The 17,394-nt window shown below is 59.1% G+C and overlaps 1 protein-coding gene across 9 annotated transcripts in view; it reads left to right on the top strand.

Annotated features, from left to right (window-relative positions):
• CTDP1 (CTD phosphatase subunit 1) overlaps positions 1-16,527 on the top strand; it is a 46,280-nt gene extending 29,753 nt beyond the window's left edge. For 5 of the 9 annotated variants that reach the window (XM_082418514.1, XM_082418510.1, XM_082418512.1 and 2 more), the window contains exons 12-13: positions 7,952-8,145; positions 15,744-16,014. In XM_082418514.1, the coding sequence (XP_082274640.1) occupies positions 7,952-8,145; positions 15,744-15,885 (336 nt within the window). In that variant the 3' untranslated portion in view covers positions 15,886-16,014. Of the gene's footprint in view, positions 1-419; positions 841-7,951; positions 8,146-11,770; positions 12,004-12,153; positions 15,720-15,743 lie in introns of those variants that run through there. The other 4 variants (XR_014252069.1, XM_082418513.1, XM_082418511.1 and 1 more) reach the window with 4 other exon arrangements.
• Positions 16,528-17,394: the final 867 nt, after the last annotated feature.

Below are 17,394 nucleotides of genomic sequence, written 5' to 3'. Positions count from 1 at the left end.
TGCACGTAGGTTTTGAAACACACCCAGATCGTGACTGGGAATTGGCTGTTACACCACTAACAGGTTTCAGGCAACGTGGGTAGAGGTGGTGTTTTGTTCTAAATGCGTAATTGTGGGAATAATGATTATAGGACCCAGAATCCCTTCTGAAGTGAAGATTAAATACAGAGGGGATTCTCCTTAGGACCAGAACAAAACTAAACTACAGATAATTTTGCAAGTCAGCTGTTTGTCTCTGGCCCACGAAGGAAGCAGTGGGAGCGCCCGTCAGCCTGCCCTTTGTCCCTCTCGCCCTGTGTCCCGTGCCTGCCCCAGGGCCTGTGTGCCCCTGACCCATCCTAGGTCAGGCCCCTCAGAGAAGGCCCCAGCCTGTGGAAGGTGGCTTGGGCAGCATGGTTCTGGGGCTGTGTTCTACGCAGGCACCGTTGTGGACACCACACCTCACGTCCCACTAAACGGAGCTGGGCCCGGATCAGGACCGACACTCCTCCGGCCCTCAGATCTGCATCTTAGAGGCAGACAGCTCCCACAACCACTCAGCCACTCGTACTGTGCAGACAGAAGTTGTCCTCGGACCATCACGGACGCCAGGGAGAGCCCTGAGGACAGAGATGCATTTCAGCTTACTTCCAGCGGTAGCAGAAGAATGTTATATTCAGTATAGAATCCTACCAGCAACTCAGACCATCATCTTTAGACGATAATTTATCCCGTGACGCTTAAACCTGCTTTCAGATGTGCCGAATTTCTCTATTTGCTGTTTTCTGCCTTTTTGAGCATTTAGCCAGTACACTGCTGGGGTTTGTTCATAAAAATGTTTTCTCCTAGAAAAATTTCTTTATCCGTAAGCCTGTAACATGAAATAAGTGTTAAATACACTTCCCGTCACTCTGAAACCTGACTTTCTTTCAGAAATGAAAATTAGCCTTAAAACCTTAGATTTGACTCTTCAGGAAGAAAGGTTTTGAAGGAGAGAGAAATCCTGGACTTGGGATTCCAGCGAACATGGCTGTCGTTTTATAAATGAGGGAACCAGGGGTTGGTGTCCAGCGGTGCTCAGGGGGTCCTGCTCGATTCCCGGTGACATCTGGGCCCCAGAGGGACCGCTCGGTCAGTGCCGGGCGCCAGATGACCAGGGGAGCGGGCGCCCGGCTCTCCATCTTCCCTGCGTGGCAGGGCGGGGGCCGTGTGGGGCTTTAGGATTCGAGGCCGGACAGAGCTGGGCAGAGACCGTGTCCACCACCTGCAGCTCTGCCCAGAGAAGACCAGGCTGTGGTCCCCAGGGCCGCACGAAGGACGGGAGGTCCCCGTGGAGCCGCAGCAGGCGGCTGAGGCCAGAGAGGTGTTCCCTCCCCGTAAAGCTCAGGGAAACGGGACTACTGACGAGGGTGCTGCCTGTGGGCTCCTCTGGGCGGTGGCTCTGAGCCTCTTGTAGTTGTAGTTTACTCCACCAGAGGGGGCTCTTCAGGTGGGCCGGGACCGGCAGCGACAGCTGCTTGTCTGCTCTACGCTTTGAGGACCACGTCTGCGGGCTCCACAGCCAGGGCGTCCCAAGCACAGACGCCTCTCCCAGCCCCCAGCCGCCCCGAATCCTTCATTTCCAGTGTCTGCTCCTCTCACCAAAAGGCACATCTCACCAGCCCCAAGGTGTCCTGTACTTGCAGCCTGCACCTAACCCTGATCAGGAATGCCGCTGTCCTTGTAACACGCCCCGCGCAGGCTGGCATTTCACAGGAGCATCTCGCAGACCCAGCATCTGAGCAGCACCTCCTCGTTGCTTTTTTCAAAGAAGCAAAAGTGTACGCACATCTGGTGTGATCACCGCTGTCGTTGTCTTGTTGATGCCAGATGGTTGTATTTGTGTATTTTGGTTCACGTGAAGAAGCTGTTTGCCGAGTAGACGCCCAGCAACCCCCCGTCTGCCATGGTTCAGGCGGAAGCGGCGGCGGTGTGGCCTCTGTGTGTGCAGCCCGCCTGCGGACTTTGGGCAGCAGTTCCCTTGCAGCCCCGCGGCAGCCTCCGTCAAGGAGGTGATTGTGGACTTTATTTGATAGTTTGGGGGCATGCTTTGTTTCTGTTGATACGTAGGTCTGTTTGGACCAGCGAGCACCATCCGTCAGCACAGCGAGTTCCTGTCTCATTTCCCGTCTATGGACATTAACACGTTTCACTGGAGAAATTGAGACCTCAGGCACAGGTTTGCTATCTGGTGGGTTAAAGCCTTTGATACGCAGTAACCGAAGTGTCCGAAGGTGGTCCGTTGACCCCGAGAGGCCACCGCTGCACACGTGGGTGGCAGTTTCAGCCTGCTGCCCTCACCGCCGTGGTCCATTTTGCTGCGCGTGTCACAGGGCTGTTGCCCCAGGGAGATCTGCAGAGCTGCTTATCCCACCTCTGACGGCGGGTCCGCTCTGTGCTGGCGGCAAACACTGCCTTGTGAGGATTATGTTCTGAATAAAATAGGCACATTTTCCACGAGCTTCAAAACATTGAGAAGAAGCCAGGTGATCCCAGAAGCTACTTGAAGACCCAGCTTCGGGGACTTCGGAGGCTAGAGCAGGCGTGGTCCAGCAGCGTTTGAGTTTGTGTTCAAAAGTCAGGGCCATTAGCGCATTCACGATTCTTTGCGCAAATTAATGATTCTTAGGATTGATGTGGTCTTCCATTCTGTGTGGTTGCCATAAAGCTGTCATTTCCCAGAGGCGGTGGCGTCTTCTCACAGCATGCTTTTGCTGGTGACCAGTTCCGTCAGCACGTGTTTTTGTTACTAGCAGATGCACAAGGAAAGCGTGGGAAGTTCTCACAGCGCCTGCCGTGCGGCGTCTGCTCAGCTGGAGGTGCCCAGTTAGCACGATGCACCAGCGGCGCACACGTCGGGGAGCAGAGGGGAGCGGAGGCGGGCGCGTGTGGATGGTGCCTGGCACGTGTGGACGGCGCCCGTGTGGCCTCGCCCCCCGGCCAGTGCAGGGCTGGACTCTGCCTCTGGCGCGCTTGACGCTGCTGCATCTCACGGCTGCAGGCGCGCTGAGCTCACGGCACACCTCCCTCCTCTGCCACCTTCCTGCGCTACTCTCGCTCTGCGGTGGCCCGCGTGCGCGGGCGTGTGCGTGCACGTGTCCCGTGTGCTGCCTCGGCTTCCGGCTCCGTTTCTGCTCCTCCCGCTTTTTCTGTCTTCGACTCTTTGTTAGAAGTCGATCCCAGCCGTGCTGGGTGTGGGGCGGACGGCACTGCAAAGGCGTGAAACTCCCGTCGCAGTCCCCGGCCGGCAGGACAGAGCTTTCTGTCTTAGCCTGACTGGGCTGGTCACCTGCTAAAACACAAAGCCCTGTTCTCCAGAGCTTCTACCGGGACACAATATTCAGGATGTCCAGGACACGATTTAACAGTTACTCCACATGCGAACACGGGAACGGGCGATTCCCAAGAGAGTGACAGCAGGCGCCTACCCGGATAGCCCAGACGTTGGGGTCATCAGACCAGCACTACAGCAGTGGGCGTGGCCGTGGCCATGGCCATCGGGAGAGGCACAGCCTTGAAGAGAGTGCAAACCACGAAGAAGAACCACGTGGAAACAGGACTGGACACGCGCTCAGGCAGATGCCCTGAAATTCACCAGGAGGACCCCTGGTGACGAAAGATTAAGTGAACTTGAAGACAGGGTTAACGGGAATCACCCTGAGGAACAGCAGGAAAACAGACCGGGCAGAGGGGTCAGAGTCTCAGGGACACCGGGGTCAAATCAGAAGTTGAATGTTTGTGTCGTCCGAGTTCGTAAGAGGGAGAGATCAGTGCAGAAAAAATACTTGTGGAGATAATGGCTGAAAACCTCAAATTTGGCGGAAGACTTAAATTTACTGCCCTTGATGGCATAAACTAGTTTGGCCAGTTGTGGAATTTCTTCAAAGGCGGTCACGACTCCTTCTCCCCTGGGATGGAAGCGGGCTGTGGGAAAGGCTGGCCCAGCGGGACACAGACGGTTGTGGGGTGGAGGTCGGGGTTGACGCCCACTTGCCCCCCCCCCACCCCGCGTGTGGGCTCCCCGAGCTGACTTGAGGCCAGAGCACGCGTTGCTCGGGTACTGGGTGTTCTTACTGCGTGTTTTAGGAGCAGTACGTGTCTGCAGAGGTTTAATGGTTAGTTTTCACAACCACCTGAATCTTCTCCTCCTTTTGTCTTCGGCCCCTTTGCTTGTCCGGGCTCGCCCTGTGGTCCCGTTTCTGTCTGTGCGGCCTGGTCAGCCTCGACCCCTGTGTGAGGTCGGTTCTCTTCCCGGGACTGCATCCGAGCCCGAGGCGGGGCGGGCGCTCCCGGGCGGGCCGTCAGGGTCAGTGTGGGGGACAGGCTCCCGAAGTCAGCGTGTCTTACCGCCGTGCCGTGCCATCTGGGCGTCAGGAGGTGGGCAGCCCCGCAGTCGCTGCTGGGGACTCCAGGTTTTTTGAGGTACCACGTTGGGCTTTAGGAGGAATACTTGAGATTGAAGATAACGCACATGTGGAAACAGCACGTTAGTATGCCGACAGTGAGGTAGAGGCACGTCCTAGCCCGGCTCTCGCTCCCCAGGGGGCCTGTTCCGCAGACTCTGCTGGGCCGGCCCGTGGGGGGCAGGTGGGTGCCGAGCACGCGGGGACCGTCGGGGGCAGACGGCTGCCCGAGGCCTGGCCACCGGGGCGCTTCCTGCGAAACGCGGGGCTCTGTGGGCCCCGGGAGAGCGTCCCCTCCGTGGCCGCCGAGGGGACAGCAGACTCTGGTGGTGTCTGCCTGAAGCGTGAAGTCTAGACAAGGGTCGACCACGTGGGTGTGTGCACGGCTGCCTTCTGGTCCCCTTTTCCACATCACGGGAACGTCATTGGAGAAAGTTAAGTTTAATAGGCTCAGTAATGCTTTCGGTTTTATTTCATGAGAATGCAGCATATTAAGGAGAGTGACCAGGACGTTTGTTCTTCTGGCCAAGAGAGAAGTACGTTGGTGTTGGTCCAAAGACCCTTCAGGTGGTATCATTTCCACCTTACCAGAAGCGCGTTGCCTGAGACCTGAGCTTAGAATTCACGCACGTGGTCCTTGGAGGCGTGTCCTCTTCACGGGCGGCGCTGTTAGTCGCTTAGAGTAGCTCACTCGTGCTCTCGCTGCGTCCGGTTCCCTCCCTCTGCAGGCAAAGCAACAGAATGGTGGGAAGAAGAAAGTGCTGGCACCAGGGCTGGGACGAGGCATGTCCCCTCTGGCCGTTCTTGGCCTGGACTTGCTCTGTTTCCATTCCTTCTGTTTCTCCCTCGTCTGCCTCACCTCCATGGGTCAGAAGCTGAGATGAGTTTTACTAACTCTTCACGATCCTGCATCTTCCAAGTCGATGGGTGGAAACATTCCCAAGAGCATTTGATGTCATTCGTACTTGCCCTTTGAGAGATTTCAGTACTTGAGGAAAAAGTGAATTTTGTATTTCTCTTCACATACTTGCTTTTAGATTTTCCCTTAATTAAGATTTTGAAATATTTACACGAGCATTTTTAAAACAACATTTACGAAGTAAATGGTTCACTGCAGATCCCTGTTCTTCAGGAAGGGCAAAGTTGTCCTTGGCAGAGCTCTATGTGAGGGAAGCCGCGGGGAGAGCGCAGCAGGCAGGGTTGAGGTGAGACCAGACCTCCTGCGGGACGAGCCCACGCTGTCCGCCAGGCCTGGTGCTAACGCCGCCGAGGCGCGAGCCCTTCGTGGGGGGCCCGGCACGCGGCCCAGGCTGGGGTCGCCCCGCAGTCTCTGAGCTGCTGGGATGGCGTGCTTCGGGCAGATTTTAAACGATTGGCTTCTTTTAGTTCTTTCTTTTCCCCTGCAAAGATGGGATGCGGAGTTAAAGACCTGAAGTGTTTTCAGAGCAAAATTTGACAAGAGGAGGTTTGCTTATCAAAATGAAGTTAAGTACAGCCAACTAAATATACCAGTGAAGTGTAAGTGCCAATAACCTGTTAGAATTAGTACAGTTAGATCCTTTTTGTTAAGTGCCTTTAGTTTAACCCGAGAGGATATATTACGTGTGAGGATCTCGTGACCCCCGACGGTAAAGCCAACACTTTAACTGTCAATTAAAATGTTTCCGTGTTTTAGCTTGTGAGGTCCGTGTGCATCTCCCTTCCTAAACTGCGTGTTGATAGATTTGAAATTGGATACAGTGGTTCAAAGGCATCAGCCTTGGCCTGAGCGCGCAGGCTGTGGCGGATGGTCCCTGGGCAGAGCTGCTCTGTAGAGGCGGTGTCACCTCCGCCCTCGAATTTAATCAGAGGGTTGAAACCCGGTCTGTCCCGCTTCCGGTGCCTTCCCCGAGGTGTCCCTGCCATGCACCGCGAGTCCGCGACTCTCCCAGGGAAGCGGGCCCGGTAGCGCCACGGGGAGCAGCCGGTGTGCAGGGCACACGCCCAGGAGGGTGCTGCGGGCGCGGGAGGGGCGCCGCGGGGGCATCCCCTGGTCGTCCTGGGCTCTGGGCCCCACGGGAGCCTCCCAGACTCAGGGCTCAGGTAGAAATGGGTGCTTTGCTGGAAGAAGCCAGAGTTCCCATGAGTGAGGTCCACCTAACAGCCTTCCTTGCTTGGCGTGTCTTAGCTTGGTAAAGTAGCCATCCCATCCCCGTAGTTTAAAGTTCAGAAAGCCCAAGAGCCTGCGTGGGCGCAGCCCTCGTCCCCCCCCGCCGGCCGCCCTCTCTCTGTCGTATGCCGCGCGGCCCTCGAGTGCTGGCTGTTAGCTGGTTCCAGCCTTGCTGTGCTGGAGCCGCAGGGGGTCGTTCCCTGAGCATTTGGTGGACGGTCACTCTTGCTCGGTTGACCAGGGGTGTGGCAGTGCCCTCCTGGCTTGCCCTGAGACCTTCACCCCCAGCCGCAGCCAGCAGTCGAGAAACACAGGATGCACACGGCCCACGGGACTCCCCGACGCCAGACGCAGTCGTAAATGGGGGGTCCCGGGTTGTCGCGCGTCCTTCTGACCAGCCGGCCGCCCATCGGTTCCCACGCCCCTGCCGGGACGGCTGAGAACTTGGGAAACGCGGAATCGGGCACGTGGTCGAGGCCTGACGGGCAGCGGGTGAAGGGCACACGGGTGAGGTCGGGAGGGTCCCGGCCAGAAGCTCCTGAGCCCTGTGCCTTGGGGGTTCCAGGGAGGCTTCCTGGGGGCAGGGTGGGGCGGGAAGGTCCGGGCCGCTCATCCGCTGGTGCTTCTGGGTGAGCGGCCCCGCCCCGGCGTCCACCACGGTCGCCTCATTAGAGCAAAGGAGCTCCCTCGTCCGGGAGACTCCGGGGGTTCGGCAGCTCTGGGTGGGAGCCGGCGGCAGAGCCCGATGAACAAACCCCTTGTCGTTTCGCACACACGAAGCGGCGTCACAGATCAAACTTGTTAGGTCATGACCCCGCTCTGAGGCCATAAGAACGTAGTTATGCTAGCTGACGGGACATGGGGTCTCTGCTCCTTCCTGGGAAAGGTGCTGGCAGGTCCGTGTTCAGGAAACAGGGGCCCCTCCTCCTCTCGCCGCTGCCTTCCTCTTTCCAACGCCCCGTCCTCCGTCGTGGGCGTCAGGTGTCGTCGGGGCCCTGCCCCCTGCCCCCCAGCCGCCCTCCCTTGCCGTGTCTGTGAACAGTTAAGCCTGAGGTCTGTCAGAGAAGGCAGATGTGCAGGCACCCCACACGCGGCCGCGTGGGTCCCAGGACCTGGCGAGGTGGGCGCGGAGGAGGGACAGCCTGGGCCACCTCTGCCTCCCGTCGTCCACCCCGTGGGCCTTGTCCACGCTCCTCGGTGCGTTTGTAAGCATCCCTCTCGCAGCAGGCCCCGTGTTGGAGCTTTACGACGTGTCCTGCGTGCTTAGTCACGGGAAGCGGGGCCCGTGCAGAAATCTGCGGTGGTGTCACTCCCGGGGGAGGGACCGTTGCGTGGGTTCTTCAGAAAGGTGATCTTGTGCTGACTCTTGGCCCTTCGTCAGGTGGATGACATCCTGGGAGAGGGCAGCGATGACAGTGACAGCGAGAAGAAGAAGCCGGGAGACGCGGAGGAGCGGGAGCGGGGACCGCGGCCCGGGCGGCCCGGGCAGCCCGAGGCCCTGGGGGCCCCAAGGGGGCCCACGCTCGGGTCAGCGCCATCCAGCGAGAGGAACGCAGCAGACGGCCGGGGGCCCAGGTGAGGGGGCCTGCGAGAGGAAGGGGGGCCGTCGGGGGCCCAGGAGAGGATGGGGGGCCCGGGTGAGGGGGCCTGCGAGAGGAAGGGGGGCCGTCGGGGGCCCAGGAGAGGAGGGCGGGCCCAGGTGAGGGGGGGCCTGGGAGGTGAGGGGGGGCCGTCGGGGGCCCAGGAGAGGAGGGGGGGCCTGGGAGGTGAGGGGGGGCCTGTGCGCTGCCCCACGAGTGCCAGGCACCTTCCGTGTTGATCAGTGCACTGTTGTTATCCTGTTGTATCTTCCCAGTGTTGTTATGGACCACGACGTGCGGGTATCATTTTCAAGGCAGTAGTGAGGGGGTAAGAGACCTGAAGACGTCGGTCTGGGTGGTCCTGAGAGGGCAAAGGTCACTGTCCTGTTTCTGAAACATACAAAGCACGTGACAGGTTTTTTAGAATATTACACTTGTGGTGCCATCGATTTTTATCAAGTGTTTTATGATTCAGTTACCACTTGGGCAGATGTAACTCCTCCCCTTCACAGAGTGCACAGTGTCTGTTGTAGGTGGTGGTTCGTGCCCAGGTGTGGTCCCGGCGGCCCAGGAGCCTGCGGGGGGGCTCTTCTCCCTGCGTCCCCGCTCGTGCCTGGAGGGCTGCTGGGTGTGGACCCCGGACGGGGCACGGCCAGGAGCAGCGTGCTGTCCACCGATGGCGGCCCCGTGCTCTGTGTCCGGCTGCGTGGTGTGTTCGCAGCCCCTGTGCGGGGTCATTGGTCTTCCCAGGGTTTCGAGTGTTCGGAGGCAGGTCGTGGTGAGAACTGGACCCCACGTGACCTCACGCGTGTGCAGGGCGTAGGCCGAGGGGCAGCTGCCAACACCAGTGTCTGCTCTCGGGGTTACTCAGCTTGTTAGGACTGTAAGTTCTGGCACTGAATCAGGTAGGATGGTGCGATTGTGCTTTCTTTTTTATTTTATTGTGTTTTACTTTATTTACTTATTGGTATTTATTTATTTATTTATTTTTGGCCGTACCTCGTGGCATACGGGATCTTAGTTCCCCAACCAGGGATCAAACCTGTGGTAGGGGAGGGGTGGTTTCTTTCGGGATGATTCAAGGCATTATGTTTATTGTGTTCTCTATTTCTATTATTATTACTTTGTAATGTATGATGAAATAAGCATACAGTTCACCACAGTGCAGAATCAGTGGGAGCCCCAAGCTTGTTTTCACTTGCCACGCGCTGATAGGGTTTTGATACGAGTCTGCGAGCCATGGATTCATTATGGTCTCTGTGCAGCCAAACCTCCCTGCTGATGAGAATCTGGATCTGCAGCCTCTCCCCAGCGCTAGCGTCACCGCCTCAGCTCTGCCTCAGATCATCAGGCATTAGATTCTCATAAGGAGCGTGCAACCTAGACCCCTCGCATGCGCAGTTCCCCGCAGCATTCATCCCCCTTGAGAATCTAATGTCGCCGCTGATCTGACAGGAGGCGGAGCTCAGGCGGTGATGCAGCGATGGGGAGCGGCTGTAAATACAGATGGAGCTTCACTCGCTCACCCACCGCTCGCCTCCTGCCGTGCGGCCCGGTTCCTAACAGGCCACGGACCAGTCCGAGGCCCGGGGGTTGGAGACTCCTGCCTTACACAGTTGTTTGACTCAGCTGCGTCTTCAGCCCAGTGCGAGGGCCCCCTGGGGCTCTCGAGGGATCTGGGGAGCCGGGGCCTCTCTGAGGATTCCACTCCCAGAACCCCGGTTCCAGTGCTGCTGGGCTGCTCTGCGTGCCCGATTCTGTTTTCTCTGCCAAGTGAAGAGAAAGACATAAAGCCTTTTCTCTAAGACTGGGAAGGACGGGCCAGAGTCCTGCTTTGTCTCCACGGAGTCATCTGCCCACACGTGAAGCAGCTCAGGGCCACGCGGAGAAAGCCTTGCCCGCGGTGGTTTGGTGCTGCCGTCGGGGCCAGAGGCGTGTGGCCTGCGTCCACTGCGGCTCCTGTGAGCCCTGCACGGTGCCAGGGAGTCCAGCGCCGGGGCTGGTGGCCTGGCGCGGGGCTGTGGTCCACGCTGGGCCGGCGTGGGGCAGGTGGGGGGTGCTCAGGACCCCCCCCGGCCCCGGTCTCCTCGCCATCCTCACTGCAGCCGCCGTTTCACACCGTGCTGTAGGGCTTGACCTCAGTGGTGTGGCTATCTGAGATGAGGAGGACAAAGGCCAGGGTCCGCCGAGAGGCCGCCTCCCCCTTGGCGGCCACAGGGACCTGCCCCTCCGCCGCTCGGCGTCTCCCTGCACCCGACGTCGAGCCTGCCCTGCGTCGGGGCTGAGGCGCCGTGATCAGGCTCGGGAGCTCATCCCTTTCTCTGCACAGAAGTTGGCGAATGTGGTTTCCGCGTATGTTTTATTCTTGTCAGTGGGCTCTAGGTGCAGAAGTGTGCACGCTTTGGATTTTCCCATAGTAGCGTTTTTATTTGAAATTAAGTCAGACGTGTTTGGGGGGTTTGTTTCTTGCCTGCGGAACATTTCGGTCCATGGCCTTTGCCGTGAGCGGTGGCGCCTTGCACCCTGGATCGCGGCCTGGCTTCTCCTGAGCGGTTGGCAGCACATCCTGCCGGCCTGAGTGGCCAGGCTCTTCTGCGGGATCTTAATGTCACTGGAACTTGAAGGTGACTTCTGATGGAAGGACGGGCGTGGGGTTTTGGCTTATCCACTGAGAACCGATCCACTCTTCTTTCAAATGAACAGACGTCAGACGTCCGTTTTACACACGGCAGCTGGAGGGGCACTTCCGCTCCTTGAGGTAGATCCCTGAGTAAGAAGTCAGGGCTGTTTGGCAGGCACTTGCCCGACAAGACGTCCGCAGGCGTTGGAGACGCCCCCCTGTCCCCACCACTCGCAGGAGACGTGCGACTGGAGACTCGGCCTGGGGTCTCGTGTCCTGGGCGGTAGGCTTGGCCAGCGGAAGCCGGCTCTCTCTCCTGAAGACCGTTCTCTCAGTGCCAGAGAGTTTAGTCTCAGCACCTTCCCCGTCCCACCCGGCCCTGTGGTGAACTAGTCGGGAGCATGGCTCCACGTCCAAAGGCTAAACTCCTGACCCGAGTCCCGGGCTCCCGCCGCCCAGTACTTCTGCCGCCTCCCCTTCTCCGCAGGGGCGCGGTGGCCAGGGTCCCAGCCGAACGTGTAGACAGACGGTGCGAAGGTGTGCAGAGGCCCTCACGCGTGAGAGCTGTTCTCAGTGCTGGGTGGTCGCCTAGGCAAGGCTGTCTTGACTACGCTGGGGAGTTTGGTCATTTCGAAGGTGGAGGAGACATGGGCCTGGTGTTTGTGACCAGAGAGCAGACCCAGCTGTGCTGCCGGGGTGGAGCCCGAAGGCTGCTTCTCAGCCAGCCCTCCACCTCCACCCTGTCGCTGCTTTGCCGTCAGACACCTTGTGTCTGCGCTGCCAGCTGGCGACCCTGGGACCAAGGTGCTTGGTTCAGGTTGTACGTTCCCCAGGCTGTGGCTGAGGAGCTGCCCTTCTGTTGCGTGGACACGTGGCTTCCCGTCGATTCACGTGTCGACTTGTGATGTTTAACCTGCCGTAGCCGACAGCACCGTGGTGACACCCTGGTGCCCCAGCCCTTTGCGTGTGCGAGGTCATCACACACGGTCGCTTTCTGAAGGCGGAATCGCCGAGGTCGGAAGGCCTTCGCACTCTTGACCTGGTAGCTGCTTCGAGTTGCCCTGTGACCGTGGAGGGTCGTGCCGACGGTGAGAGGGCTGGCTGTCCCCCAGCCTCCCTGACACGGTGCTTCGTGACGGCTTCTGGCCCCTGCGGCATGGCGGATAGAAAGCGGCGCTGTTCTAGGTGTGTGTGCCTTTCTCTCTCCCTGCGCTGAGCCCGCGCCCAAGGCTGGACCCCAGGGACGTTGCGCTGTTGGCGGGGTGCGGTGGGGGGGTGGGGGGGCCGGTGCAGCAGCTTCACCAGAACAGCCCCGCCCTGGGGGGAGGGGCGACCAGGGCCCGGAGTGGCCGCAGCGCAGTAACTAAAACGCCCAGTTTCCAGCAAAATGAATCACGAGACGTCAGAGAGACAGAAGAATGATCCACAGACAAGGCAGAAGAGGCCAGAGAAGCTGCCCGAGAGGGCGACTGCGTCAGAGGAACAGACGGGATACGTTCCCAGGGCCGCGGAGACTGAGAACCGCCAAAGGGTCCTGGGGACAGCATCTCAGACGGCACCGCCAGGCCCTCGGCGCGCACGTGGCAGGACTGCCGGGGGCGTAATGACCGGCACCTTCCCGAATGTGACGGGGGACACCATCGGACACATCCCAGGAGCTCAGGACCCTCCCCGGGTCAGCTCAGAGGTCCCCATCTGCACGCTTCACGGCGAAGATGCAGGAAGCCAAGACCCCTTCGTCTCGAAATAGGTGCCATCACCTGAGTTCTCAGGCTCTTCAGAAACAGTTGAAGAGACGTGGTCTGTACGATTTTTCCTTGGAACGGGCCCTCGAGGCCTGTGGCCCTGACCTGATCACACGCCCCGGAGCCCGGTGTCGTGTTACAGTAACCTACACGTGCATCTCTTTGAAGAGGCAGCAGAGCCTCCGCTGTCGTGACCGGACGGGGCAGGCAGGAGCCCACGCGCGTCCTCTCTGCCTTGGGGTCCGGACGGCCTTCCGCACCCCGGGGCAGGTGCTCCCCTGCACGCACGTGGGCACATGCACACACGTACCTGAAACAGCTTTTGTTAGGTAAAATAGTGACCTTACCACCTGCTGTGCTGCTCTGTTCTTTTTCTTTCTGCCAAAAATACCAAGCTGGTTGTAACCAGCAATTTGAAAAATAAATGCACTGTGGACTGTTTGATCTTGTTGGCTAGACGCCAGTATAAAGTAATAATGTGTGTTTATTTGCCGTAGTTGCTGAAATAATTGTGCATCTTATTAGACAGCAGACTTCAGGTGCAGGTCCACGTGCCTCTTTACAGCAAAGAGCTCAGAGGCTGGGACGTGAGAGAGGAGACGTGCATACGTGATTCACGTTCCTGTTCACGTTCTTGCTTTATTCCACGTTGAATCTGGGCCGATTCTTGAGCCTCAAATTTTCCCCAAATTAAATCTGTTAGCGTTTCTCTAGGGGACTGTGCTGTTGGTTGTGAAAACAAAATACAGTTATTGCACGTTCTGCTGAGAGGAAAGGAAGCTGGTCTCAATTTTAGGCATTTATTAACCACGACTTGCAGCTGTGTCCAGTCTTTGAGGTGATTTTTAATTACTAAAACTTAATCGTGTTGGATATAGGAATACTCCAAACGTTATTTAACCGAGACTGAAGGTTTTGCTCTTCCCAGCACAAGGCACTGTGGCCACTGTGGCCCCGACCCTGGTCCCCAGGCCCCCAGACGCGGCCGCACGAGTGGACACCGAGGTCCCAGAGCCTCTCCCGCAGGACCAGCCGCGTTTCAGCACAGTCGACGTTCGTCTCTCTGCACAGAGGCTGTGACAGCTGTGGGGTCCCGCCTGGCTGTTAGCTGGCGTCTCCCTGGGGGGCGGGGCGGACACCCCGTGCAGCCCATGCTGTCCCAGAAGGCTGCCCTGCAGCGGGGTCTCCAGATGCAGTGCAGGAGGTTTTATCAACGGGACGCCCCGGGATCAGCCTCCTAGGGGCCTGCGCCTCTCCCGCCCCGGGGTCCTCCCCGGCCCCCCTGCGCCACCTGTGAGCCGCCCCCGCAGCAGAGCACCAGCCCCAGCGACGCAGCTGGGCGCCATCCACTGACTCAGCCTCGGCCTCCTTGTTGAAGCACCTCGGGGTGCACGAGGGTCTCTGTACCCAGGCAGAGGGCCCGGCTCTTCCTGGACCCGGAGGCTTCCTCACCAGTGGCAGGACACCTCCTCTTTGCCCTTGTACTTGGTGCTTCCTGGAAGCTCGTCCCCGCGGTGACCGGAAGACGGGGATCTGCTTTACGGCACGCACGGCACCCACCCCGGGGACACCCAGGAGGCGGGACACACCGGAGGCGGAGGGCGGTCGGGGAGGAGCCTCGAGGACAGACCACGTCCCCACGTGCTCTCGGCGCCGCCGGCGGTGCAGCCACAAGCGGGGGCCGGGAGGGCGGGGTTCAGCCCCCTTTGCCCGCCACCCTCAGCTGAGCACGGCTCGGGCCTGGGGGCTGACTCTTCTCTGCTCTCGTGTGTGTTATCGCTGCACACGCTCGCGCACACGTGGCCCCCCAGTTCTGTCCCTGGGAGGCGGTGCTGGGCAGTGCCCCGTGGAGCGTGGGTGTCACTGGGGTTATCTGCAGTAGTTTGAACGGTAGAGGAGAAAGCGGTCTCTCTAAACTGTTGCAGCTACACGTCGTTTCTAAGTTTATCTGTATGTTCACCACTCAGCGAAGGGGAATCGCGTGAGCGCCTCAGATTAATTACGCTTAACCCCATCTTTTGTTCCACCATCTCTCGCAAATCCAGAGTTAACCCTACAGTGTGTGTGAGGGGCTGGACCCTTGGGCCGCGTGTCTGCTCAGATTTGGCTGGAGTTGGCGAGGCCCGGGCGCCGTGTCCCAGCCGTGGCTGTGCTGTGCAACCACCTTGGTCAGTGTTTCTCCTGAAAGCGCATCACAGGGTACCACACGGCTCCGTCCTCTTGTCCAGACCCTGGCGCCCCCCCACCCGCCGTGTCGCTTCCCATCCGCCCCCGCTTCTTGCACCGACCTCCTCCCGGTGCCGACAGGACCCGAGAGGAGGGGTTTCTTTCGGGTTTACTTTCCCTTCCCTGTCCTCATGCGCACTGGGGGCCCAGCTCCAGCCGCGGGTGCTGATGAGCCAGGCCGGAGCGGCCAGCAGGGGGCGGCGCCGGGTCGCGGTAATCGTTCACATCCCCTTCGGGTCACGTGCTTCCTCGGGGCCGGGGTCCCTCTCCTCTGACTTCTGCCAGCCTCAGGGCTGAATGTGCTTCCTGACTGTCACCTTGATTCGCTTTTCAAATTACGTAGTAGTATCTTTTTCAGCGTTCATTGGTCCTTTTTCTTTGCCAACTGCGCTTTTCTGTGTGAGGAGTGTTTCTCGCAATTAGGTTATTCCTCGTCTGTCGTAGAAATTTCTGTGTGTGTTATAGGTCTTAGGTTATCTTGCACGTCATTTTCCCAGTCTCGTGTGTGTCTGTGACTGCTTGAGATGCCTTTTGTGTCTCTAAGAGGTAAATCTTTGGGGGGTTTCTTCCCTTCAGAAGGTTTCCCCAAACCATAGTAGTTCGTACGTAAGTTTTCTTTTCGGTAAATGGTGCGACGACAGCTGTAAACTGTTGACCTCCAGATGCAGAATAATTGAGCGGAGTCAGCAGCGTGCTCAGCGGTTAACTCAAAACAGGTTTTATAGACCTGAATGTAGGACATACGCCCGTCTGCTGGCGGCTGTCCCCGCCTCCCTTCCCAGCGGCTTGCCCAGCTCCAGCCGTAGCCCCGAGCTCGCTCCGGGCCCCTCCCTCTCCCGCCCTCACACATCCTGCGTATTTCGTTACCTGCCGGAGACGGAGGCTGCCCTGGTGCCCGGCCTGTGCTGTCAGGGCTGTCCCGGAAGCGTGGGGGCTGGCGGCCGCGGGGCCGGGGAGCGTGTGCGCCACGAGCGTCTCACGGCGCGTGTGCTTCCCTCGCAGGGGCCACAAGAGGAAGCTGAACGAAGAGGACGCGGCCAGCGAGTCCAGCGGAGCGTCCAGCTGCGAGGACGAGGAGGGGGGCAGCTCGGAGGCGGACGAGATGGCGGCCGCGCTGGAGGCCGAGCTCGGCGACCTCATGTGACCACGGGGCGGGCTCTCGACTCACCTCCGTCCCGGGGACTGCCCTCGGGGGGGACTGCCTCTCCTCCAGAGGGACATGTCTGTTTGCAGAGCTCCACCTGCAGAAACATTGTTTTGCAGAAATAGGTGTTTTTAGAAGTTTCACTACAAGAAAGCCTACTTGTTAAGGACAGCAGAGCAGGGAACGCGGCCATGCCAAAGATCCTGGGTGAGCCCAGCAGAGCCGCACAGCAGGACTGGAGTTTGCGGCTTGTTATCAGGAAGGGGGGGGTGGGGTGGGGAGGTGTTTTTCCTTTAAATACCGCAGCATATTACTTAGGGTAAAGGCTGGGCATCCGACCAGACAGAGGGGTGATGCAGCAGGAACCCAGCATCTTCCTGCTCTTTCACAACTGAAGCTACCAGAACATGCACAGGTTTCAAGTGAGGCCGCGCATCGGCGTGTGACGAGGACAGGCCTGGGGCCCCCAGCTGCCCCCGGGGCCCTGCAGCTCCCACGGGCGCCGGGACAAAGGGCCCTGCGCTCGCGGGCAGTCTTTGGCTCCTTTGCGAGATCGGATGTAAAGTTTTGTATATCTATTTCATACGTGACCCACCAAACAGATTTTTCTTTCATTTAATAAAAGTCCCTTTTGTAAGCCTTCTTCTCTGCCCCGTTCCCTCTTCGCGGGATCCAGCTCTCGCACCACAGCCGCCCCGTCCTGCTCCCCTCCAGGGAGCTCGCGGGGCAGATTCCTGGGTGAATGGCCAGGGCCTTGGATGCTGAAACAGAAAAGCAGATGATCCTCTCCAGCCAGTCTGTGGCGGTTAGTCTCTCCCTTACTGCACCAAAGCTGTAGGAATGCCAAGGACTGGTGTTATTTCTAATCACTAGATTTATGAAAATTTGACCTAAGGCACCCAAGGAAACCAGAGGCAATTCTGACCTGGGAGCTCAGCGCTGACAGGGTGTGAAACTCATCGTATTTGGTGTGTCAGCCAGACAGCATGGCCACGCGTGGTCCCACCCCTGGGGTCACAGGTCTCACCCACAGGCCCCGTGTGCTCGGGCGGCCCCAGGAAGACCCCACCCGGTACCGCTGACCCGAGACCCCTGGGCACTAGCCTTAGGCCGTGGCCCCCGGGGCAGTAACGCTGGTGGACTTGCCTTCGTGCCTCCTCTGAGACAGCCGCTTGGTCCTTCCTGCGCGGTCCCTCCAGGGCAGGCTGCAGGTGGAGGGGTCAGAGCCCGGGATGCGCCTGTGATGCTGCATTCCTGTCGTGCGGAAGGGCAGCCGCTGGGCTGCTGGGTCACCAAGACGCAGGAGGTGTACCTTCTTCCAGCTCTAGGTCAGCACGCAGCAAACGCTTTTCTTTCCATGTTCCGGGCTAATTACTGGATTTAAAGTGAGTGTTAGGCTCAGGCTGTGTCCTCTTCACACTCTTCAGTTGCAAGTAACGGCCACAGCTCCAGTGGGCTTGTCTTCCTGTATCGACTGGCTTGTCTGAGAAGTGAGGTGGAGCTTCAGGT

This window comes from Balaenoptera physalus, assembly GCF_965194825.1.
Source record: "Balaenoptera physalus genome assembly, chromosome: 12".
NCBI classification, from domain to species: domain Eukaryota; kingdom Metazoa; phylum Chordata; class Mammalia; order Artiodactyla; family Balaenopteridae; genus Balaenoptera; species Balaenoptera physalus.
The sequence above is the reverse complement of the archived record's forward strand: the minus strand, read 5'-3'. Positions and strand labels throughout refer to the sequence as shown.